Source organism: Acipenser ruthenus, chromosome 5 (assembly GCF_902713425.1).
Source record: "Acipenser ruthenus chromosome 5, fAciRut3.2 maternal haplotype, whole genome shotgun sequence".
Taxonomy (NCBI): domain Eukaryota; kingdom Metazoa; phylum Chordata; class Actinopteri; order Acipenseriformes; family Acipenseridae; genus Acipenser; species Acipenser ruthenus.
Window position 1 is genome coordinate 69555480 of NC_081193.1, and position 24644 is coordinate 69580123.

Here is a 24644-nt window from a genome sequence, read left to right on the forward strand (position 1 = left end):
TATAGTGGAAAAACAACAAAGATCGCTTTCCAAAAATAGCCCGCTTGGCCAGAAGCATCTTAAGCATCCCAGCAATGTTAGTCCCTAGCAAGCGTCGGATTGTAAACAAGCTGCATTCTTCTGTAAATGCAAAGAATGTGGATGATATAATGACTTCTAAAGTGTATCAAGCGTGAAACACGTAAAACATTACCAGACTTTACATGAACCCAAAGTTACAATTCCTTCATTTTAACATACGTAAAAGTAACATCAGTTACTGTAGATATCCGTCAGATGTCTTTGCTGTCATTAGAGCTTTATATTCGGATTAAGCTCTCCACAGGCGAAGGTCATTGGTGTTGATTAGGCTAATTTACCATTTTAAATCGAAACAAGTAAAGAAACAGCTTCTTGGATTTGTGTGAATTGCTATTTTTCACAGAGTAAGAAAAGCAGCAATACTCACAAATCCTTTTTTTTCACTTTGGTGTTGATTGGGGTACTGTAATTTACCATTTAATGACCTTCACTTGTGGAGAGCTCAGTACAATTAATCGGTTTGTGCTGCACTAGCTGTCATTTTGGTAAATGTGATTGTTTGCGTCATTTACATGCCAATTACAGTAGTATTCAAAAAGTGAAAAAAAAAATAAAAAGCATTTACCATTATTGCATTATTACAACTGAATTTTGATGCAGATCTAACTTCAAATGCAGACAGACAAGCTGCAATGATTATCGCGTGAATTGGTCTATTGCATCTGTGCGGAACATAGTCACTATTTTTTTTGGCAAGTAACACATGTATGGAGGTGGTTAGTTGTTGTCACCCAATTTATATGTGGTTACTGTGGGTTTACTGAAACAGCTGATTTGGCATTGGAGGAGGTTGTTTGAAATACAAGTAGTGTAGGATTTTATGGAGATTTCTGTAGCGATGCTACAGTACCAGTCATTTTTGGTCTCTGGTTGTGATTGATATCCGTTTGCTTATGTTTACTCAAGCAATTTGCATATTGATCACAAGCTTTTAAAGACTTAAATATTTTAATAGTAGTTATATATTTTATCACTGTCTCGAAAGACATACCTACATACAGCATTAAATCATCTGACACATGGCGATGGAGCATTTATAGTAAAGTAATTCTTAATGACGCAAAACTGGTTTACTGGACGGCTCCATCTACAGCATTGTACTTTACCCTATACTGAAAAACACTAAAGTTTACTTTAGAATACAGTTAGCAGTGTATACTGAGCACCTATTGTCTGTTAAATAATAATAATAATAATTACAAAAAAAAAGTCAAGTCATGTGTGCTATTCTCGGAGGAAGGTATACAGCACGAGGAACATTTATCCAATACTTTCCACTTGCTGCAATTCAAGTATATATCTTTTTATGTAATGGGACTACATGTCTGGTTCTGTTAACTGCTTGTCAGAGCTGTTTAATGCTGTAACGCGTTAACTTGTGTAACTAGATAATGTCATTCTTTTGACTGAGCCAGGTGGTGTAATTGGACCTACTTAATTTTTTTCTTTATGTAAATGTATCCTCCTGTACAATGATTTTATCAGGTAGAAAAAGTAAGGTTAAGAAAGTTGACCATTTGTGGTAGTACAGTACATATATGTAGGGTTATACACTATAAACACTATGCTACTGTAGATGTTTTGGAGATCATGACTCTGATATTTGGTACACAGCTGTTTTATGATTTTATTTTTTTTCTTCATCTTTTGTGAAAATGCAAGTTCTTTTGTATTTAATTAAGGGATTTGTTTCATTTAAAGGACTTCTGTTAATCCCTGCTCTTTTTTGCTGCTGCTATAGAAATGTTACTTGACTACTAAAAAAAAAAAAAAAAAAGAAAATTCTTAATTTGCCTTCCTAATCCATCCAGTTTTGCACATCTTTAATTTTGTGAATTCTTACTCTTCAGCTTATTTTATAGGTTAATACTATACGTTGTATGTGGTCTGTCCATTGTATAGGACAACATAATGTGCAGTCTGAACAGTTCTGGATGCTCAAACTGTACAAAATGAGTTAAACAGCTCTTTCGTGTGCACATGCCACCTACCCTGAAGCAAGGCTCGAAATTTACACCGGCCATGCGGCAATTGCTGCGAGTGCCCTTCTCAACTTCCGCAATGCCCTTTAAAATGTATGTCTTCACAGCCATTATGACTGCAGTGCCCTTTCAGCTACACAGCTGGATTTCTACTGTGCGTAATAATACCATCTTAGAAAAGTCAAGAAAAAAAAAATAGTAGAAAGCTGTGCACATTCTGCAAAAAATGTGCAAAACATTGCAGTCTTGCTTTGCAGTGGTGTACTAGTGTTTGCCTTCTAATTGCTTGTATAAAGTTTAAGGGTCTTGTATTCAGTAAGCTTTACTGGCAAACCAGAAAGTGAGTTGAGTTGAGAAGTTGTACAAACGTGTGAGCTGCAGTAATAAAATGGTAAGCTTGTAATGTGTCTGCATCTAGCTGAATTATTGATTTCCTCACCACATCCTAACACCAACGTTACACTGTTAAAATTGAACAAACAGTCTCATGGATTTGTGATAAAAGCCAATGCCTCACTTCAACGCAGGGAGCTATGTCCTTGCAGGCTCAAATCTGCTGGTTGGTTAATTTAAAAAAGAATAAATATTGTTCTGAGTAAATAGTTATTAAGTTAGACAGACTGTTTTCTTTCTGTGACCAATAATTAGCTTTTATATATAAATCATAATTACGCAACATACTACACTTTGGCCTTGACTTAAGTTTAGTGGCCTTGGTGCCCTCTACAGATTTATTGAACTGAAGGCTATTTTGACCTTGCCCTTTTTTATGCCAATTTATAGCCCTAATGAAGTCCTTTCTCCATTTCATGTTTTTTGGGAGAGAACTCTGCCCCAAAATGTGGTCCTCTTGAGCTGGAATGACCCAACAGTAACCTAGGAAATTCAAATTAAGTAGATTCCAGAAGAATGGGGGTGTGATATGTCTTCCTTTTTTTGTAAGAGATGAGTTATTGCTGTTACATGACTTTCTTTCTTCCTTTTTAGGGAAATGAAGCAAGTTATCCCTTGGAAATGTGCACGCACTGTAAGTATTTGAATCCATAGGGATTTGTTCTGTTGGTTTCAATTCACCCATGCTCTTTTATAATTTGAAGGAGCAAGGATGCTTATGGACTTTGTCCAAGTAGTGACCAAGTGCTTGAGACTCTAACCCACTTTGTTGTGTTTTCTTTTGTACTTTATTATATATATCTATATCTGTCTATCTATCTATCTATATCTATATCTATATCTATATCTATATCTATATATATATATATATATATATATATATATATATATATATATATATATATATATATAAATTACCAGTGCTAAGTTGGTATAAGCTACATGTTTTAAAAAAAGTTGAATTCATTACAGACATTATACTCCCATTATTTACAGTATATCTAGGTAAAATACAGAGTAAATACATTGATGTCTAGTGGAAATGTTTGGTAGAATTTTATCAGTTTCTTTTAGTATTACTACTTATCTAGATAAAACTTGCCAAGCGTATCAATCTGGGGATGTATGTAGGAGTCTGGCTATACATCCTCACACCTACATGTATACATATACTGGTGTATAAACTAGTGCTGGGACGAACACAGGATTTTCACGTTCAGGTATTTGCTCATAATTTTTAAATATTCGTTTGGATATTTGTTTGTTTTCAAAAAGTAATAAAAGCCATTATATTGCTCAGAATGCAGGCAGAGACAGCATAGCAGCAGGGGCAGGGGGCATGGCCCCTGTGTGTGCCGTTATTTTAGAGCAAGATGTTACAATATGTAACCTGTTAAAGTAGAAACATATTGCAGGAGTAAAGAATAATACATTGTGTAGGCCTTACTTTACCCCAGTGAATTAACTACAAAACAAAGGATGCCAAATAGCAGTTCAAGTTAAACGTTTTGTTTATTCCCGAAATAAATACTACATAAAGATGACACCGGATTTTATTTATTTTTTTACTGTTTTTCATTCCTTGCCATTGCCGTTTCTTCACAGTAAACAGTGGCCATCGACACGTTTTCATAAATTAATAACATGAAGTTTACTTGTGCCTTTTTGTAGTTGAACAAGCAAACGAAAACTGAAATTTAACTTTAAACACTTCAAATAAAACATGAATAAAATGAAGGGGGAAAAAAAACTCACCGCTTTGGTTCTTGTTTATTACATTCCACATAACAAAGTCGCAACAAAAAATTATGTAATCTATACAATCTATCTGAAAATTTCCAGCAAGTTGGGCACTGTTTAAGCAACATTTCAGAATGGCCTTTTTTTTTTTTTGTCCCATGAGATACTGACTTGTTGTAAAGCAGCACAACACATCTTTGACCCAGATGGCGTTCCATAGAGATCACATAGAGCTCGTACTCGTTTTCCATTTTTTAAACTTGTGCAAGTTTTTCAAACTGGTGAGGTGGTAAGTAAGTACACAGTGGCACTGGAACCATGTTTAAAGTGGAGGTGCTGAAAGCCATGGAACAAAACTGTAACCCCTGCATATGATGGAAGTCATGCAAAGCCAGCACCCCTAGTTCCAGCGCCCCTGTAAGTGCAAGATATTTTTGTCATTTCTAGCGAATACGAACATCTGATTTTTGTATCCGAATAAATGTCAAAAAAAATATTTGGAAATCTGTCCCAGCACTAATATAAACTGATGCCAGCTACAGTAGATCTGAAGTTCTATTGTTAAGTCACTGTATTTACCTTTTCAACAGTTATTTTAACAAGGAAAAGTAGAATTACTGACTTCTGTTCGTGTGAACTCTCTGCAACAGGTTAATGATGTGCACTAGAAAAAACAATCCAGGGTGTGAGTACTGTGGGATAATGTATTTATTTAGTTTGTTTGTTAATTTGTGGCCTTGAGTCATCTGTTTATTGTTACAGCCTTCATACTACTTCAGTAAATTGCAGCTTGCTTGATTTTGTTTCAAGATCAGTCAAGGCAAGACTTTAGAAAATATACCCAAATCATTGTCCTTCAGATTTCTCTGAACTTGTTCATATTTTATAGTTCTTGTTTCAAGTACCCCAAACTCACAGTATTCCTTAACTAGTTAAGAGATGAGAAAATTGCAGCTTGGACATATCTAGAATCATAGGTTATGAAAACATTCCCTGCTGTTTTCTAAAAATGAGCACTGCATTGTTCCTGATGCATACATTAAACAACATTTTTGCATATCACTTTCTACAGTACATTTTATAACATTTGAACACATGCTGGGCTACTTTTTATATACTACAGTATATAGCTGCATTGTCATTTTTTGGCACTGTAGCACTACTATGGCTGTATGTTTGACATATTGCTATTGCTTGTCAGTATGAATATTGTTGATGGTAGTGCAGTATTTCATTACTGTATGAGATAGCTTAAAACCCCTTTGCTAGTTGTGCACCTGCAGTTTATGGAAGAGGATCAGCTGTGGGGACACCCCCAGTGCTTTTTCCAGATTCAGATTTTATAGTTCACAGGATATTTAAAGTTCCTGTCTCCTCACTCTTGGGGACAGCTGCTCTCCCAATCACAGAGGAAGGCAACTCATGCTTGGGGAAATTCTCCCCTGGGACAAGCATTGGCAGCTCTACATAGTGTAAACTGTTGGCTGGCCTCACTAAAACATACTGTATTGCTTTAGTTCCCTGAGTTAACAAGCTGTGGTTCATCCAAATATTAAGTCCAATATTTAGTTTACACTTGCCATATAAGCTGTTGTCATTGAAGTTGGGTAGGAAAATAGTGTCATCCTTCACCGTTAAAAGGACATTTTATTTTACACACACACACACACACACACATATAATTTTTTTTTATTATTATTATTATACCTAAATCATTCACGTCTAACCTGCTGTGTAGCTAAACAAGGGTAGACACATTTTACAATACTGTACCTTCATTAGTTAGCCACATCACAGACACAGTCTTCATTTCATTTAAAGTAGGAGACTAAAAATTAAGTAGATGGCAGGGGAGTATGGGGGTCCTCCCCCAGCGTGGGTGCGGGGGGGTATGGGGGTCCTCCCCCAGCGTGGGTGTGTTTCCAACAAAAACAAATTTCAGGGTTTTGCAGGAGTCTAAATATTGTGGGTCTAAAATATGTGTCTCTTAATAGGGCCCCAAAATTCTAAATAAGCTTATAACTGTTTTAGGTGTCCAGAATTAGAGATTTTAAAAAGCAAGTAAAAGTTACTTGTATGTTTATGAAAAGTAATTACTAAATATATTTATATAGAATTTTAAAACCACAAACTTATCTTGGCACACAGTATATTTCAAAGTAAGTAAAGTCTACATATGTTTTGCAATAATTTTATTACACACAGAAAAAAGGTAAAAAGACAGAACCAGACCCCAATGAAACAGAGAAATTATATTTCAGGCATAAAAACACACAATGTCACATTATATAGTTACCATAATACCAAGTGAGACAGAAGAGAAATGTGAAACAATTTCTAAATTAAAGACATAAGATAAGAAGCAATATTAATTGTTAGTACATTTGAATACAGAAAAGGTAAGCCATAAGCTGTGTTTTTGTTTTCTATTTTTCCATGTATTCCATTTCTTTTGCATTTTATACAAACAAAAAACAAGATCAATTTTAAGTTTCTAAAAATATTCATGAAACCACCAGTCCTTACATTTATTTTTAGACTTCCAAGATTAGAGTATACATACTTCCCCATGATGGTGCATCTCATTAACTACCAAGTCTGAGAGTGCGCAAGTGTATAAATAAATGAATAAATAAATACATACAAATGCGCTTGCGAGAACTCTGATTTCTGACACGTTATTTTAGTTTTTAGAAGTTCAAGTTGTATTTTTTATATTGTTTTTAATATTTTTTCAAGTCTGTTATCTGATTAAAATAAATACAAATAACAATAATGTATTGGCATTTACTTGAACAACTTACTTTGAAAGTACAAGTAGAGTACATAAATATCAAGTAATAGGTATATGAAATGGAAATGGCTTATCAAATGGAAAAGAGTAATATTGAAATCGATTAATTACATTTATATTAGGGGTGGGCACCAATATCTATTTTGATTTGATATAGATATCGTTCCATATTGCTAATTTCCATATTGCAATATCGTGGGATTAAAAAAAAAAATCACGTACGCTCGCAGAGACATGCTTTTTATTGCTAATACTGCTAAAAATACAAACACGGTATAATCAAGTCTATTTTATATTACGATACAACAAACCCTTGTAAGAAAATAAATATGTCACACACCCAAGTTCCAGTTTCAAAACCTTAGGTTGCTTTATTGTAATCACACAAGAGCGAGGTTACAGCTCTGGAGAGAACTTCAAAATTCTTGAAGGCAGCAGAGTTAACACCACTTTTTTATACATGCATGGAAAACAACATCAGTATACACCCCACAATCAGTTTGTGCCTTTTGTCACATCAACCTTCACAAACTGTTCTCATTACTTCCCTGTTATCTGCTAGCCTCCCCCCCTCTTAGTCTTTTCTTTCATGAGACATCTGTTTTTAGCCGATTGTCAACTCTGTAAGCTTTGATTTACAGAAAAAGCTAAATAAGCAATAATAATGCAAACTCACATTAACTGTTAAGCGTCTATGTTGTGTTAGTAGTTATACATTGTTAATTCAAGTAATGAAAGAAAGAAATAAACTTCTCAAATTCTCTCTACACCACATGCATACCAATCATTGTCAGTCTCGTAGGCAAACATCTCACACAAAGTATTATTTAACAATTTTATTGCATTGATTGGTGTTTCTTTTTCTAAGAACCTGATTTAACAAGTGTATTTAAAATGTTTGATAGCTATAAATAAAGAAAAACAACAAATCCATAACCTGTGTACCCCCTCTTGTATGCGCTACTCCTGTTTTGTCACCTCTCACCAACCAATTGCTTACTTTTCTAAAAGTGTGCACATCAACTCCTTAAACAGGATCCTCTTTTTTAAAGGGGATACACACCTAAAAACACAAACATAATAAACAGGAAAATCTGCTTAAATAATTTTTTTCTTCCATTCACAATGTACCAAATGCAATTTGCATGCTGCATTAAGCACTATTGGGATTATTTAGAGATATGTGCATGCATCAGTGGTTCATTGTATTTTTTCCATGTGATTACTTACACTTAGAGTTAAATCAGTAAAGAATCAGTCTCTTTAACAAAGACAGTTGATACCACTAAATAGTCACAGAAAATGACTGGTATGTACTGAAATACTAAAACAAAACAGCGCTTCGTTTGTAATCAAAATGGCGAACTGGTTCAACAAAGTAAAACGGGGGGGGGGGGGAACGATTCCAGTTTTTTTACTATGGAAATCTGGTTACCCTACTTTTGATGGCAAAGAGATACCGTGCACTCAAAAAGAAGACTAAACACATTAGTTAAAGCTGCTGAAATTTTGCTTTAAAAATTATGAAGCAATAAATTGTGGCATTACTTGCCTCCACTGTCATTTGTTTTCGGGGGTGGGGGGGGGGGGGATATAGTTTAAATCAATTGATTTTGATAACCGCTTCATCACCAACATCGCTTGTAAGCTCGAAACTGATTTGGTCTATCACGTTTCATGGTGTCCATGGAAACAAACATTTTCAATACTATTCACTGGAACATAAATACTGTGTTTTAGGCGGCTCATCTGGAAAAGTAGATGGCAATTTAGCCGCCGGCTGGAAATGAGAAGACTGCAGACCTTTACTGATGTGATCGCCATAAATAACTAACAACACCATACTACATGACTGTAGTACAGTGTGTGTGTGTGTGTGTGTGTGTGTGTGTGTGTGTGTGTGTGTGTGTGTGTGTGTCATATTTATTTATATATATCATTTTGGTTTTACCACGAACACAAATTAGAAGGGCTGAATTTTGCCAAGTATGATTGGACTGAATTATTTTTTATCTTTTTAATTTCTCTTTTAATCACCAAGGCAGTTCTTGGGGGCAAAAAAGAAAAAAATATATCCAACCAAAGGGCACCAAGGTGATTTTCATACTGCTTCATAAAATAACAAAAAAGAAATAGAGAGCTTATTATGTTGATGAAATTAATTCAAACACAAATCAATGTTTTGAGTGATTCACACACTAATTAAAATATAGGTTACTTTTCCATTGTAAAAATGAAATGATATAAAAAATCCAATTTAAAAACAAACTTTTAGAATAAAAAAATAAATATTCAGGGTATTTTTTCTAAACCCTGTCACACACCACTGACTTAGATTAGACTAGAGCAGGGGTTCCCAACTTTCTTTTGCTGCGACCCCCTCCCCCTTTAGAGATTTTTATTTTACTAGACCCCTCTTCTAGTAAACAGTACAATATTTAGAAAAATTATTTTCCTAAAATAACATATTGTATCGTCACATGTAAAATGAAAAGCAGGCTCCACACAGGCAGTAACTTCGTCCTTGAATGCAGCAGTTTAGTAGCACAGGACAAATAAACAGTTAAGGACCATGCCAAAGCAAAACAATAAAAACCTAACTCTCTGTGCTAAATTCCAGTCTGCCTCTCGCTCTCACTCAGACAGCCTCTGTCACTATGTTACAATTGTAGTGCTGAGCGTGCTGTAGGTTCTACCAGGATACAGTACAGCTGGGACAGCGGCAAAGATGCAACATTTAAATAAGCGACTAATCTTTAATAAAGTAGTTTAATATATTTTTTAAATTTTTTTGTATTTAATCGTCACCAGTGGTTTTTACCCCGGTTTTCACAATTTGGAATGCCCAATTACTGTTTTTGTCCTGGTTCACCGCTGAAACTCCTCGACGACTCAGGGAAACGGAGGCTGAAACGTGCATCCTCCGAAACGCGCATCCTCCGAAACGTGTTCCTGCGAAAGGATCCACAGCGAAGCCACCAGACCTATAGTGCTGGAGAACACAGATCTGAATGGCTTCACTGCAGATCTGCAGGCGCCCTATCAGCCACAGGGGTTGCTGGTGCACATTGAAACTTGGATTCCAGTTAGAATGTGTTTTGCACTGTTGCATTTTTAAATATTTCAATTTTAAGCCTGTTCTGTATAATTCAGTTTCATGGTCTAATCTCCTGAAATTTTGTTTATATGTATAAAAGAGCAGGTGGCAAAAATAAGCAAATAACAGCCATCAACAGATCAACAAAATATAAAGGCAAGGCACATTTGATTAAATGCAAAACATGCCTAAATCATCTGGGGGAGATGTTGTTGCTGCAGCATCCTGAAAGCTGTTTGCACTGGTCACTGACTGTTCATCAGGAATCCCACGAAAAACTTGCTTGCCGCAAGTCTTGGATATGAATTTCCGACATACTTTTATTTCAGTTTTCTAATAGCCATCATTGTAGCTTTTACGATGTATAGTTATAAATTTAAAATGTATATTTTCAACTGCTCAATTCACACCGCACAAGCCCCGCCCCTATTTACTGAATGTACAGCTATTATCTATGTGGAAAGGGACGGTCTAAGGGGGGGTTACTCGGGAGCAGACGTTCTGGGCATTGCATATTTAAAATTGCTGTATTTTTATTGTTTGTAGTAATTAAATAAGTGGTTCAGCAAGTCACTCCAAAGAGAAAACACCACCATCTAAATACAGTTTTTAAGAATCTAGTAGTGGTAGTAGTGGTATTTAATTACCCACTGGGGGACTGCCCCAGCTGTCGATGAAAGCTGGAGAAAAAAGATTCTATTTAGCACCCTCTGTAGAGGGTGCTAACAAATAAGGGCAATTAACAAAGTTTACAAAAAGACCGGTAATAGGACTGTAAATTTAAATGTTCAAAGAAAGAAGGAAACCAAAAGAAACGGGCCAAACCAAAAGCCGTCATGTTGCCAGCGGACTCTGCGTTGGTGTGCTCTAAAGAAATCCGGGATCTGACAAGGCCCTGAATATGGCTCCGCAGTCAAAGACTAGTTACTGTAGGGCTAAACTGTTGGGTGGTAGTAAGTTGTCTCATGTACACCTACAATACAATGTAATTGAGGTTTCCTTTTTGGTGTTTGCAAAGTCGTGTGTGTGTGTTTTTTTGTATTTCCCAGAATGAGGATGACCCTATTCATAAATGCATTCAGCTCAAACTACTATGGATTTTGAAGCTAGAAAATCCACTGTAAATGTAAAATATTAGACCTGAAATATGAATCTGGATTTGGTTAAAAATATTCAACAGTAGTATACCTCGCAGAACACTGACCTTTACTGCAAACTAATATGTTTCGAACATTACTGGCTATTTGTTAGGATATACTATATACAATTTGGTGGAGAACATAATCATGTTGGTGTTTTTTCAGTTGCATCAATTTCTGATTTGCAGTGTAAAGTAATGGCTAAATCCTTAACATTATACAGTATGCATCAAAAATGCATTTGAATGGCTTTTGCATTTTGTACCAGCTCAAATGTGCTATAACCAGTACATTTTGAAATATACTGTAGGTCTTCCAAAAAAAAAAAAAAAAAAAAAATTATGTAATCCAAACATTTCTGTAAATACATTGATAGAAATCTGTATTGAGGGCCCCCAGCAACAACTCTGTTATTTGCCCATTCGAGCTCCTTTTTGGATTAGTCATCTAGCAAAAGCATTATACACCTTTTATTAGCACAGTAGAAAGATGAATTAACCATAAGGCCATTTATCTCTTGAGCTAAATATTCAGCATTCCACCACCCTGTACTTGTTCAAATCTCTAAATTGGTCTGTGTAACGATTAATAGACATATCATCCTTTCAGGTAGAGAGAGGACTGATTAGTGTTGCAGGCAGTCATGTGACAATTTGAATGCGCTTAGTGTTACTAACCCAGTATGTTAAAAGGCTTTCTATTAGTATTGTGCTAGAGAACACAGCAGATTGAGATCATCATGGCTGGCAGAAGCAAGAAACTGGGTAAGCTTCTATCTGTGTCTAAAGTCATCTTTGCTAACTACAGTGAGCCATTATCCGTTTGCAGGTGTACCGTATATTTGCTTTAAATCAATCATTCATTGTTGGAACTACTGCTTGTAGAATACAATGCTATTGAACCTTTACATGTCAATGTTTTTTTTTTTTTTTTCCCTCCTCTATTACAGTTGATGCTGATGAGATTAAAAGGCTTGGCAAGAGATTTAAGAAACTCGACCTAGATAACTCCGGGTCTTTGAGCGTAGAAGAGTTCATGTCCTTGCCTGAATTGCAACAGAACCCTCTAGTACAACGAGTTATTGATATATTCGACACTGATGGGAACGGTGAAGTTGACTTCAAAGGTAAGATTGCCTTTTTTATTTTGAATAACTTAATTATAAAAATACTGTGTATTCTGCTGCTGTAGACATTGCTGTTAATGTGTTGTGTGCTTACTGCATGACATATTTATGTACTTATATTAGTAAATAGAATTACTTTTGTGGGTAAAAGGAACATTATGGTATCTGGTAAACTTGCCACTGTAAATTTAACTTCAAGAAATATTACTCCAGACAGAAATTCATAAAATCATGAAATAACAAGGTTGTAAACAATGTTCAGGTTTATTATTGTAAGTTCTTATTTTTGGTGTTTTCCTTCAGGTGACCCATGAACAATTTATATGTACCAGAATTTTTACAAATAAATTGATGGTCTATAAAACAAAATTAGCTTTTTTTTTATTGGCAAGGCAATGATGAGATGTACTTGATTTTTCAATAAAATGTTAAATTAAGTTCCAAAAATGTGTATTTCCCATAAGTGTGCGGGAAAAAGGGAGTTTGCTGTGCGTTAATTGATATCCATGTAAGTTTCTTATTTGTTTGTTGAAGGTTATCTTTGATTTATTCTATCCTAGAGACTAATTTTGATTTAGCCCCAGTTTAACATAGTTAAAGGAAAACCTATTGCATCCAATTAACCTGAGATTTTCAGAAGGACACTCATGTTCCTTCCTTCACTGTTCTAGACTGAGGGGACTGCTAGTTATTTCCCTCTAAACATTAGTTCTGAACATGTGAAGTGCAATTAGGTGGTCATGGTTATCTAATAACAGGTACAGGTTACTACAGTGCTACACCTTTTCAAACAGAAAAGGTGTAGTTTGTGTACTCTTCAGAAGAGTCGGACGAGTTCATTATTTCTTAACTCGTATGATCAACTCCACACACCAAGTGAACTCCCAGTCTCCATGTTGCTTGGGTCAGGAGATCCTTGTTATAATCCTTTTTTGGTGCCAGTTATTGTCCCTCCTCTATAAAGCCCCCCCTTCCTGGAGTATCGATGTCCAAATTTCTCTTGTGTATGCTTGGGTAAGGACTCTGTATAGTATTGGTGTTTTACGTGCTTACATTCTTTTTTGTTTGTAAATATATATATATATATATATATATATATATATATATATATATATATATATATTATATGATTAGTAGGGATTCTATAGTATATCTCCTTCCGTTTTCTTCTAGCAATTGCTAGTTTTTCTCTCTGGGGCTTTCTCACAGATGCCTTCTGTGTGTTCACTGTGTAGTTCTCCTCTCGCACTATCCTGTGGTATAGAGGTTTGTGTAATGTATGTTGACATGTCAGATGCTCCAACACTTAGGGGAAAGATTCCTTCACCCCCTGTTTCGCGTGCTGATAAGTGTCGCGCTTCATCTTCAGCTAAAACATCAATTAAAAGACCAAGTAGTTCCACAGAGCGCCGGAGCTCTGCCTTGTCTCCCCCTAGGAGAAGACTGAGTAAATCCACTCGTTCCCGTGGCAGGAGGGAGAAAGAGATGCACCAGCTAAAACAGCGGCGGCCATTACCGAGATTACAACCGGGGCTACCCAGCCTACGACTTCACAGGAATTAACACCCCTGGTAACTAAGGATATTTTTTTTCAGTGGCTGCAGGAGTTTGAAAATTCAAGGCAACCTGTATCTCTACTACCAGTAGCCCTGGTGCCTGAAAAGGGGACCGCAGCAGCTTGGAGTACCCAAGAGCAATACTACTCTGCTGACACACGCAGCATGGGAGACAATATCATGGACTCCGCCCCCGACGATGACATTTCAGTAGCTGGAGAGAGTACTTCACTGGTATATACTAATGCAGAGGTGGTTTTGAGAAGGATGTCTTCCTCTCTCACCGCTAATACCCAGACTTTTATTTAGGAGGATGATTTCCTGAGTATCTTAGATGCAAGGTATAAACAAACCTACAAAGGTTTTCTGGAGGCCCGTTGAGGCTCTATGGAAAAAGCCTGCATGTACTGCATCATATCTACATAGAGTAGATCAATTCTACAGTGTACCTTCTGGCAACAAAGAGTATCTCTGTAAGCAGCCTAAAATAGATACTATCATAACTACACCAGCCACCAGTGCATCCTCCAAATCCTTTACACCAACGTTTCCCAACATTGGGGGTCGCGACCCAAATATGGGTCGAGGCAAGGTGTCTGATGGGTTGCCAAACAATCTAAGAAATATGTCATTGAGTGCACACTAGGGATGTTACGGTATCAAATTTTGACTGTATGGTAACCGTCAAAAAATATACCACGGTTATCGTCGTACCGCAGTATAATGTCATTTTTTTTTTTTTGTAATCTGTTTTTAAATGGCAATTTAAAGAAGTATGGTCGTCATTTTTTAACAAGAAAAATAACTTTAAAGTTTTAAAACAAATACAACACACTGGTACTACAGTTCTATCAGGCACTACCTAACTGGAAGTAATGTTCACTCCAGCTCACACAGGCTCAGCAAAATAATGCTGCTTTTTTATTTCAAATTACTGTGGAGAAACACCAAAATATTAACATTTTCTGGGCTCAGTCTGGAACGATAGGGGGTAAGGATGTGACCGCTGCAATGGAATACCCTCTCTTAAGGAGCACTTGTGGCTGGGATGCACAAGTATTTTCTTGCTAAGTTAGATAGCAGACACTACTTTGACATAGGGCACATATTTTCATTCTCCGTTTCTCCACCGATTCGGAGGTGTCAATCACCGGGCTACGTTTATCAGTTTGGACAGCATCCTATTACTTAAGAGAAGCAGAGTGTTACCTAGCAATAGCCAATCGAGTGCATTTTAAGACATGCACTGCCCGTCCACTGATCTCTCAGCAAAGTGCAAAACTTAATGTATCAACCAGAGACACAGCTCTTCAACTTTTTCAAGACCTGGGCCTGTTGGTAAACAGGGAAAATCCTCGCTCTTCCCAGCACAGTATTTAGTTTTCCTGGGGGCCCAATTCAGCACAACCTCAGGAAGGGTGTATCTCACAGAGGAGAGAATGACCACCATTCGGAAACTGGTGGGTCATTTAAATGTGGCAGCCAGGCCAACAGCATGCTCAACAGCAGCAGTTTTTCTGGTAAGAGACGCAAAACTACACGAGACACACACAACGGTGTCTCCTTTCTTGATGGAACCCAACTCTTCCAGATTCCTGCTGCATCAAGGTTTCACTGGAAGCTGCAACAGAAGCAAAATGGTGGAGATTCTCACCTCAGGTGATGGGGGGGGTCTACCGCTATCTCAACGACCTCACACTCTGCCTGTATACAGACACCCCCTTACTTGGGTAGGGAGCACACCTAACGGAAGCACAAGTCCAGGGAACCTGGTAATCAAGATAAAGACCCCTCCATATAAACCATCTGGAGCTTTTAGCTTCCTGGCACTGAAACACTTAGTACCAGTTTTATACCAAGAACACATGGTAGTTCTTACTGACAACACCACCTCTGTAAAATACATAAATCACCAGGGAGGCACAAAGTCGTGGAAACTGTACTTTCTGGCCATAAAGATCTGGAACTGGTGCAGGACACAAGGTAGTTTACCTACTCAGACTCAAACAGCCTTGCAGACCATCTGAACAGAGAGAGGTTGCCTCATGAATGGCAAATCCAGCCACAGGTTTTACACTGGATATTCCACAAACTAGGGCAACCACAGGTAGACCTATTTGCCACAACAGAGAATACCCAGTTGCCACTGTTCTGCTTCCGGTTCCAACAAGCAGCAGCCGTGGCAGTAGATGGACTGTCCATTCCGTGGTCGACCGTCTTAATGTATGCATATCCTCCCCTGCCATTAATCCCAGCTCTGCTCAGAAAGGTAGAGACAGGGCCAGTCTCATTCTAGTAGCCCTTACTGGGCGAAGAGGTTCTGGTTCTCAGAAATATTAGAGATAGCAGAAGTTGGGCCAGTGCACGTAACATTGACCCGCGACCTGCTGTCTCAGAACAGGGAGGATGCTTCACAACAACCCTGCATGGTTACGACTAACTGGTTGGAGATTGAACAGCAACAATTAATAGATCAGGGGCTATCTGAACAAGTAGTCAATATCGCACTGGTTTAAAAAAAAAACAAAAAAAAAAGTATAGGTTTCAAGCCGACACAGGGAAATTGCAGGAATTTGTTCTTTGGTGCAACTCAAAATCTGTACCACACAGATAAAAATCTACCAACATTTTTATCTTACCTGGGCCACCTGTTCTACAAGGGTCTTGCACTATCCTCCATCAAGGTGCATATCACTGCAATATCTAGTATTTTACCGGGGTGGGAAGATCACCCTGTAGTTTCTCACCTTGCGGTCTCCAGATTTCTCAGGGGGGTTAATTTAACCACTTAGAAACGGATGGCCCGCAGAGAAGCATATTTTCCCACAATGAAACCTCAGTCTAGTATTGAATAGACTCATGGGACCACCGTTTGAACCCATGGCAACATGTGACCAGAAATTCTTGACATGGAAGACCACATTCATGGTAGCAGTAACATCAGCAAGAAGGATAGGTGAGCTGGTCATTGATGCACCCTATTTCCAGATTTTCAGGGACAAGATCTGCAATTTCTAACAAAAGTGGCAGCACAGTTCCATCTAGATAAAATGATAACATTTCCTGATTTTTTTTCCCAAAACAACACAAATCAAAATCAGAGGCCAGACAGCACATAATTGATGTCTGAAGAGCACTGAATTTCTGTATTCATAGGACTATCAAAATAAAGACCATCAGGACAGCTCTTTGTAGCTTTTAACTCGCAAGCTCAAGGCAAACCTGTGTCCAAAACAGACAATCTCTAGGTGGATTACATCTTGATCAAGTTTTGTTATAACCTGGACAAGAAACCGACTCCAGGACCTGTAAAAGCCCACTCAATGAGAGGGGTGGCTACTACATGGGCACAATTAAAATCCGTCCATTTGACATTTGTAATGCAGCTACTTGGGCCTCTTCTGAGACCTTCATAAAACATTATAACTTAAATGTGTCTTCTCAGCCAACCTTTGCTCACTCCGTACTATCTGTGGCTTCGGGCACTAATATCTAACCTACCACCCTTTGTCACTTCCTATGATATAGTTCACTTGGTGTGTGGAGTTCATCATACAAGGTAAGAAGACGAAGATGACCTATAATATGGTTTCTTCGTAGAATGATGAACTCCACACACCTACATCCCATCCTCCTTCCCCCTCTTTGCTTTTCTTTTTGGTTTCCCTCTTTTGAGTTTGGTTTGGAAATTTGGACATCAGTACTTCAGGAACGGGGGGGGGCTTTATAGAGGAGGGACAATAACTTGCGCCAAAAAAGGATTATATCAAGGATCTCTGGGAAAGATCTACTTTTCTCCTGACCCAAGCAACATGGAGACTGGGAGTTCACTCGGTGTGTGGAGTTCATCATTCTTTATTCTTTACATTACAAGTAATCTCCGTCTTCCTTGGCACAGGTTTGTTGCTTTTGGGTACAGCATTAGATTACAGAGCTCAAAGACACTTGCTCAAAGTACCCCGTGGTAACGATCTCTCTCCCTAGTTCCAAGACACAACCTTGCTCAAATCAGCCACGTCACAGTGCGTAAGGTCTTTCAGGTAAAGCTACAGTAGCAATAGCTGCGCAGTACAAAACAATGTACCAACTTTTTTTTTTTTTTTTCTGTATTCTTACAACTAATAACATTAATAAAGTAATCTGAACAGTGCAAATACTGTAACCTGGCCAAAACAATAGAAAATACATTGCACAGAGCAACTACTTCTAGGCAGTTTTTTTCATGTGAGCCACGATCTTTCCCCTCAGGCATTATTTGCGAAATGGTTATTAAAAACCTGATATGAATGGTGAAAATTTTACTTTCAGCTAAAAGTTTGGGGGCTTTCACTTGACTTGTCTCCTAATAAGGTCTAATCTTTCTCTTCTAAAGTCAGTCTTAAGTGTGGATGATATTGAGGGAAATAAACACTGACTGCAGAGCTGTAAAATTTGGCAGGTAAAGGAACTAAATATCAAGCAGCTAAATCCAAAATAGAGGGTGCTGTAGGCGCAACTTTAATATGGCCGCCCTTCAGAATTTGCAGCTTTCTATATCCTGTATACTCTGAACACCACACCTATGTTTCTTAAATTTTGTCTAAAAAAACTAAACTTTTCATAATTTTCAGAATTTATTGAAGGTGTCTCACAGTTTAGCGTCAAGGGTGACAAGGAACAGAAGCTGCGGTGTAAGTACATTTGTTTTTAATTATTAATCAGAGTGATGTTTTGTTCCTAAATACTTGATTTTGAAAGTGATGCAATTAAAAAATAAATAAATAAGACAATTCTAAATCCTTCATAGTGCCCAGTATGGAAATGTATGCTTAATTTTCCGTGTTTTGCTTACTAATTTTGGTTTAATGTGTACAAAATGCATTTCACAATTTCACATTGTGCTTGTTTTTTTGTTCAATACTGGTGTTCCGGATTGGCCTTATGTTTCTAAAACATCACTCGATGCATCTTTAGCCCTTTGCAGTCCATTTATTAAGTGTGTGTCAGGCGCGTCAGGTCCAATTTATTTTCACACGCGCAGTTAATTTTAGACACGCTGTTTAAAAGTGTTTTTTTTTCAGTCAAACGTGTTTAAAAGGCCCTGCATATCAACAAAGCACTCACTAGGCATCTCTAGCCCCGCCCCACCCTTTTGTTCGCTATAGCTTTCTCATATGCTAAGAAATAAATAATAAAAATAATAATAATAATAGTCGTACATACCGATCAATCATCTCCTGATCACTCGTTTTATCACCAAACGCCTCAATAATGCGATCCAAGTCATTATTTTATTACTATAACATCTGAAAAAAGCTCTGCAAATGTCTGATATTCTCTGAGCGCTGATGCGTATCAGCCAGCTTGTTTCCTTATGGCCGCCGTTATCTGATGACAGGGGCAAGTCTGACTAATCGTGAGATACGCCCTTTTTTTTAATTTTTTTTTTTCCGGCTTGTCTCGGCTCCTGTCGCTCCCACTCGGCCATTGAATGGTTTTCTCTGCTTTTTCCGGAGAAAAAACGACTAGAAACCCGTTTTTTGCGTCTTTTTGATGATGTCACTTTGATGATGACACTTAATGATGTCACTTTGATGATGACACTTAATGTATATAATAATAATAATAATGTCGGAAAGGGTCCGACATTGGATCGGATAGGAATAATTGCAAGTCGGACCAGGTCCGACATAGGACCGCTAAGGGTTAGGATTTCACTTGTTTTAAAAACAAACAAAAGTCAAAATGAATCAAGAGACTTGATGTGTGCTTGATGTTTCTATTTATTAATTTGCAAATATGGCAGACATTGTCAATTATGCTACAAGTGAAAAGTGCAGTGAAAGATATCATGATCCTATTAGTTTTGTAATGTTTCTCTTTTTAGTGTGCTAAGTTTACTATTAGGCATGCAGGCAATTGGAAATGCTTTACTGTTCTGATTTTAGATTGGTTGTCTTTTTTTTTTTTTTTTTCTTTCTTTCTTTCTTTCTGAATGCAGTTGCCTTCCGTATCTACGACATGGACAAAGACGGATACATCTCCAATGGGGAACTCTTCCAAGTGCTGAAGATGATGGTGGGAAACAATCTCAAGGACACTCAGCTTCAGCAGATAGTTGATAAAACCATTATTAATGCAGACAAAGATGGAGATGGAAGAATATCCTTTGAAGAATTTTGTGCAGTAAGTGCTCTTGTATAAAATTAATTAATATTTACGTAACACATGGTTTAGTTGTAAAACATTAATCCAGCAGTTGCAACTGTGAGGATAATCAATGATTTGGGCATTCTTACATTTTACAATGTTTGGAGTAACACTAGAAATATTTTATTATAGGGCAGTAGTGTGGAGTAGTGGTTAGGGCTCTGGACTCTTGACCGGAGGGTTGTGGGTTCAATCCCTGGTGGGTGACACTGCTGTTGTACCCTTGAGCAAGGTACTTTACCTAGATTGCTCCAGTAAAAAAAAAAAAAAAAAAAAAAAACTGTATAAATGGGTAATTGTATGTAAAAATAATGTAATTGTATGTAAAAATAATGCGATATCTTGTAACAATTGTAAGTCGCCCTGGATAAGGGCGTCTGCTAAGAAATAAATAATAATAATAATATTATTTTACCAGAGTACACAATTAAACCTGTTGCAAAACTAGGCCTTTTATAACTAGTGAAATATAAATCTGGTTATGAGGTATTTCACCAAATATGAATGTATATAAATATAGTTTTAAGTAATGTTATTTTTGAGTTTAATCTGGAAAGACTGTTAACTAAAATTATTGACTGACAGCTATAGGCCAAACAATATTGAAGGTTACAAGACAAAGATGTATACCTCTTAAAATGAATGCGGCAGAGTTCACAGCACCCACACTTTCTTAACCTTGCATACTGTTTATTTTTATGTTCTGGTAGTGTTTATACAAAGCTTGATCCTTTTTAAAGTGACTTAATAGAGATCTTTGTGTTCATGTAGATGACATGCAGTACATACTATACATTTTTGTGTTGTTGCATCTCCATCCATTCAAATTAACACAATGTATGTTGTGCTTGCAGGTTGTAGGCGGCTTAGACATACACAAAAAGATGGTGGTGGATGTGTGACCTATCTGAGCTCCACACAACACTTCTGCTTTCTTCTCCATCTCTGAAGATCTACTCAAGATGTCCAGCAATGCTCTCTGTGTATTTTAAATGGAAGTATTTTCTCTGTGAAGCCACTTTTTCCAACACGAGCCTTGTGAAGCCAACTAAGTGTTATTGAACTTTTAATTCTATCAATAACTTGGTGTAGCACTTTAAAGCCTGAAGGACAGCTTACTGTGGAAAGAGCATCTCAGTGTGGTGGAGAAAGGGAAGGGGGCTGGCTTGTCTTTTTTTATTTTATTTATTTTGGTCTTTTGTCTTTTTTAACAAGGAAGTATATCAATAGCTTTCTAAATGTGGGGGGTGGGGTGGGGAGGGGAGAGTTAGATTAATTGTAACTTAATTTAAGCAACACAAAGGTAGAGTATGAAGTGCCAAGCAGAACATAAATAAACCAGTTGAATATATAAATATTAGGGCTGTCAATTAATCGCAGTTAACTTTTTAGGGAGATTATTTTTTTTTTAACGCACATTAATCACACTCTTGTCTCTCTTAGCATACCGTAATTCATTTCCTGCGGCACCATTTTAGTGCATGCCAGGATTGAATGAGTGTAGTCATAGTTTTGAATATAAAATTAGTCACGGAACCTCATTATGTAGCAAAGCACTCAAACTGAAGGACTTGTGAATGGGAAGCTTATTTTTATTTTTTTAAACTTTGACGGTTCATTGGATAGAAAGAGGGTTACTTGTATCTGCTGTCAAAATGAGTTCCAGTGTCACAGAAGTGCATCTAGTCTGCTGTACCACCTGTGTGCTGCTAAACATGCTTTCACTTCTCAAAATACACTTTCTAGTAGTTTTTTTTGCTACAGACATCAACCATACAACAACAAATGTCAGTTTTGACAGAGTACTCTTAGAAATTCAGGATCGCTGCAAACCCATGAATCAAGCTAAGTACGATACTAGAATATAACCAGTGCTGTTGGATAGCTACCATTATTATTTACAGTTATGGAAGATATAATCATTACTAAGTTCATGTTTTGTTTTATTTAGGCAATACTAAATTTTTATTAAAATACAACATTATTATTATTATTTAAATGGCAGTGAAAAACATCAGTTTATGACTAAAGGAAACTGATCATTGTAAATGCAGTAAGCTGAGTAAAGAACTGACTCCATTGTGATTTAGCAGTTAGTTCACACAATTTAACAATGCTGGATTGTAAATAAATATAAAACTATAGATAATCCAGAAATAGGAAAACAAGGTTTTTATGCTGGGCCGTTTTTGGATGCTAATAATAATAATAATAATAATCAGTAATAAAACACTTAAATGAGATGGATGCTATAATTGTATCAATTAAATATGCGATTTAAAACCAAGATTATTTGGGATTCATTTTTTTAAATCTCAAGATTAATCACGATTTTATTTTTTTTTTAATCGCTTGACAGCCCTAATAAATATACATGTTTAATGTTTTAATTTTTGGAACTGGTAGTACATAAATCATACTGCATGGTTAGTCAAATTTAATTCTTTCATATAGTAGTTTTCTATTTAGACTTTATGTATGGACTGGTTTGATTTAAACACTTTAGCTTCCAATGTAGTAAACAAATAAAATATCTTAGAATTTTTGTAACAAGGGGATTGTTTTATTTATACGTGTTTATATGGTCAGGGTCTATTTACATATAGAGGCCTTGTTCTGCTTCTAATATAAGTTAAAATAGATGCCAAGAAGTTGACATGTCTGCATAATAACCGCAGTTTACTTGTATGGCAGGTGTTATCTGTGTTATCTTGGTACAGTACCTTTTTATAAACAGTTAGCATCCATCAAACTATCCCCTAAAGTAAATATGATTTATTAGATTTAGTGAAATATTTCTATTAGTAAGTTGAGTATTTTAATGTAATTTTGTATTTGTTTTATTACCTTTAAACAGAAGTTAAGGTAATTCTTTTTTTTTTTTTTTGCTTTATTCTGGTTTTAGATATTTTGTAAGTGCTAAAAATTCATTAAAACTAAAGTACAATGCAAATAGTTTATAAAGTATGTGAATATAAGCGAGAAGTGCTTCTTGCTTTATATAGTGCGTTACATACACAAAACTTACTGCAGGCAGAGTAAAAAAAAAAAACAATAAAACCTGGTTTTTACCAATATATGTATATTAGATAAATAGGTAATGAGGGATATAAAATGTGTAGCTTTTTTTTTTTTTCTGGGGAGGAAAACTTTACTTTTAGCTAAATGTATACCTCCTAGTTACTTTCAGTGCCCTTTTGTGGAGTTGTTGTGTTGTTTTCTTTCTTATTAATCTTAATTAACCGTAACTTGTATCCGTGTATTAGATGTGTAATGACATGCATTGTTGAGGGTGTGCATTATAAATAAACAGTGAGCTATTATCCCCATTTTCCATCATCCCTTCCCTTTTTTGAGAGGGTACAATTGGCTTAAAATAGGTTTAGAAAAAATAAAACCGATTTTTTAAAATGCTTTCAAAAATATTTACAGGAACATCCTTATGTGCAATTTGGCGGCTTCACTATGTATTTAAGTTTGACAGATTGCTCAAAGTGCAGGTTCCACTTCAGACTTTAGAACACAAGCACCTCCCTGTCAAAGCTGATCCTTCGAGTGCTGCACTTCCATGGGCTCTGTCTGTGAGAGAGAATCCAGGTGCTTCGTGTCCTTGCATGACATGGAGTTTTTTTGCATGTAGATCAATTTTGAAATGTTCCTCTTGTTTACATAAATTGTAATGTTCATATTAAAATAATGTTGCCAAACTTTTGGTAAATGTTAACAGAATAAAAGAAACTCCACTACATGTAACTCTTATCTTCTGGATCAGTGTGTTGCTCGAATTCCAGTGACTATTGTTATCTGTTCCAGTGTCAACTGCCATGTGCTCTGCTTCAAGGTGAAAGTCAGTTTGTGAATTTTATTTTTTTTGTACATAAGTATTGGTTATAAGTTGAGTTCATGCTCTCCTCTCTGTGTGACTAGTGCATTTATTTCAGCTGCAGTTCTAGACTTTTTAGTGCTTTACTCTTTTGGGGAATTCTTTATTTAGTTTGTGTGGGGGAAAAATGGTTAAAGTTGAATGCTTAGTTGTTCTGTGCATGCTGCATCATATGCTGTGAGAACTATTGAAACCTTCATACTGTATGACGACTTTAAAAAAATAAATAAATAAATCAAATATTTGAAACTTGTTATTGAAGTTGTGCTCTTGTTTTTAAAATGCAGATTCAATGTACATGTACAGTACCTTCATATTCCATGCTACACTCCTTTTCATTGAAATGGGTGAAATGCTATTTTTTTCAATTAATCTGCCAGGTCAGTTATTTTTATAACTGTTTGGTGTGACAGTTGGTATTTTGTCAAAATGGCCAAGATCGCTTTATGATTTGTACAAGGTATGTCTTGTTCTAGACTGACAAGTGCAACAAGGAAGTTATTCTTGAGATTTAGGGCCACATTGTTTCATCTGGAATAGGTTATGGGTATGCTATTTCTACCAAGTTGACACAGCTGTTTTAAATCCGGTCCTGTTAAATGTAGGCCAGATTCTACTGTGATGCTATCTTTTAAAATTAGAAAAACTTAAACGCTAGTTAAAC

At 36.5% G+C, this 24644-nt stretch overlaps 1 protein-coding gene across 2 annotated transcripts in view; it reads left to right on the forward strand.

The window, feature by feature from the left end:
• The window catches only part of LOC117402840 (calcineurin subunit B type 1), a 42559-nt gene extending 18326 nt beyond the window's left edge, over positions 1-24233 (forward strand). Inside the window, exons 2-6 of one of the 2 annotated variants that reach the window (XM_034004393.3) lie at positions 3051-3090; positions 12176-12352; positions 18519-18578; positions 19889-20073; positions 20952-24233. In XM_034004393.3, the coding sequence (XP_033860284.1) occupies positions 3051-3090; positions 12176-12352; positions 18519-18578; positions 19889-20073; positions 20952-20999 (510 nt within the window). In that variant the 3' untranslated portion in view covers positions 21000-24233. Of the gene's footprint in view, positions 1-3050; positions 3091-10085; positions 11991-12175; positions 12353-18518; positions 18579-19888; positions 20074-20951 lie in introns of those variants that run through there. The other variant, XM_034004394.3, reaches the window with a different exon arrangement.
• The last annotated feature ends 411 nt before the right edge of the window (positions 24234-24644 follow it).